The 2,212-nt window shown below is 38.0% G+C and overlaps 1 protein-coding gene across 1 annotated transcript; it reads left to right on the forward strand.

Moving 5' to 3' along the window:
* Positions 1–963: 963 nt before the first annotated feature.
* Positions 964–1,682, forward strand: LOC149200713 (putative protein phosphatase 2C 58). The gene is made up of 2 exons (XM_089401043.1): positions 964–1,233; positions 1,356–1,682. The coding sequence occupies exons 1-2, from the start codon at positions 964–966 to the stop codon at positions 1,680–1,682; spliced, it is 597 nt and encodes a 198-aa protein (XP_089257169.1).
* The last annotated feature ends 530 nt before the right edge of the window (positions 1,683–2,212 follow it).

Here is a 2,212-nt window from a genome sequence, read left to right on the forward strand (position 1 = left end):
TGAGGGTCACACTGAATGAGTTTGTGAAAGCTTGATTTAGATACCATCAACATAATTTCATAAACAATAACATAGCCAATGAACTTGTTACCTCGATGAACTGATCTCACACAGGAAGAGACTCTGCAATTTCTGAGGGTCACACTGAATGAGTTTGTGAAAGCTTGATTGAGATACCATCAATAGAATTTCATAAACAATAACAGAGCCAATGAACTTGTTACCTCGCTGAATTGATCTCGCACAGGAAGAGACTCTGCAATTTCTGAGGGTCACACTGCACCAACGAAAATATGGAATTCATTTTTTTTAGTAAGATGAAGTTGTTAGCATTGTAAGCATATCTAGAATAAAGTAAATTTTTGAATAATATGCGATGATATGGATGACTGGTGACTTTAAGTGTCCTAAACCTTTGGATAAATCACAAAAAAATATAATAAAATATAGTTAAAAAAAACATGACAAGGGCCAGTGAAACATAAAATCTAAACATGAATGACTAAGAAAAATTCAAAACAGATTTGAAAAGAGATCTGAATATTAAATGAGGAAATACTTGGAAAGTATAGTATTACTTGGAATTATCTCTCAGTATAAGGATAACATGACATATTGTGTATAGACCATTCCAAGAAGAGGATTTTTATGCGGTAAGGCATTTCCTTTTGAAATCAACTTTCCTCTTGGGTTACATGTACGTTTCTGAGCCTTTGATTTAAGTGTTAGACGATGAAAATAATCTTACCCATCCAATTGATAGACCGACATACGATGCGAACCAGCAGATCCACGCTTGCCCTCGCTCGGACGCTACGCTGCTTCCAGGTGCTTCTCCGTGTGAGACCTTGCACTTGCCCTCGCTCGTTTAAATATTCATGAAAATGCACATATTTAGAAGAGCCACCGTCTAACTGTGAAGGGAGAAAGACGTAGTTGAATCTCGATGTGAAAAATTTGAAGATGGCACCTCAGTTGCAGCAAATTCCTGTTACCTCGAATGATTCGTCACCGGCTGGTAGTCAATCATGTACGCAAAATCAAATCCGTGGAGTGACATATGGCAATTATTCCGGTCACCGCTGCTGCGGCTGCTGTACTGTAGCAGAGACGAAAAAGTTTCAGAATAGAGATATGGGGTTATTCGCCATTTACAGTTCTGCCCCTAATTCAGGCCACGTTAATGTGCAGCGTTACCTGCAGAGGAACCTTTTCTCTAATATTTTGAAACAGGTAAGAGGGGGAAAATAAGCTGTTACTGATTTGGGGATTTTCATTTATGAATTTTTTCAGAGGATGCTAATTACATAATTTCATTAATGGTTCTGCCATGGTTTTGTGGTCTCCTGTGGAAGCCGGGGTTTTGGTCGAATCTGGAGAAAGCAATTGTGGAGGCCTTTCGAGAGATGAAGGCCGAGATTTTGAAGGACAAGAAGGTGGCTTGGGAAAATGGAAATTGCAGAGTGACGGCAATGGTGATTGATGGGCGTCAACTTCTGGTAGCGAACGCAGGCGATTCCAAGGCTATCCTCTGTCATGCTGGAACTGCTGTTCAGCTCTCCATCAATTACAAGAGGATCACCAATCCCCCATGGATCAATATACGAGGTAACCCCTTTTCTGGTAATTCAATTTATTGGCTTTGGGACAATTATTTTGGGGGGTTTGGAGGGAAATGGTAAAGAGAACTATATAATCATAGCTGCAATCCACTGCATATAAAATTTCAAATTTCTGGATGGTATAATAGTAGGAGAGAACTATATAATCATAGCTGCAATCCACTGCATATAAAATTTCCGGAGGGTATAATAGTAGGCAAACCATATGGGACAAGGTAGGTATAATAGTAGGCAAAATTTCTGCACGTTATAATAGTAGGCAAACCAAATGGGACAAGGTAGGTATAACAGTGGGCAAACCGTATGGGACAAGGTGAGGCAGAGTTATTGGTGAGTGAGTGCTTTAACAGAACATTCAATTACATAGGGCTTTAATAGAACACTTAATTACATACTATTTTAACAGAACACTTGTTAATTATTAGTGACAGTGAATTTTACAAATGAGTAACTTAACGAAATGCTCAATCACTCAAATGCTTTTTTATTGGTAAGTGTTTTAACAGAACATTTAATTATCAGATTCAACTACATAGTGCTTTAACAGAACACTTAATTATCAAATTCAATTACATAATTACATAGTACTT

Source organism: Pinus tabuliformis, chromosome 2_1 (genome assembly GCF_031772625.1).
Source record: "Pinus tabuliformis cultivar Carrire ecotype Pingquan chromosome 2_1, CPIR1, whole genome shotgun sequence".
Classification (NCBI taxonomy): domain Eukaryota; kingdom Viridiplantae; phylum Streptophyta; class Pinopsida; order Pinales; family Pinaceae; genus Pinus; species Pinus tabuliformis.

Excerpts from the sequence above, each read along its gene's own strand:
- LOC149200713 (XM_089401043.1), top strand. The coding sequence starts at position 964 with ATGGCACCTCAGTTGCAGCAAATTCCTGTTACCTCGAATGATTCGTCA. Across the intron at positions 1,234-1,355 it reads TCTCTAATATTTTGAAACAG|CCGGGGTTTTGGTCGAATCT; the intron begins GTAAGAGGGGGA and ends CTCCTGTGGAAG.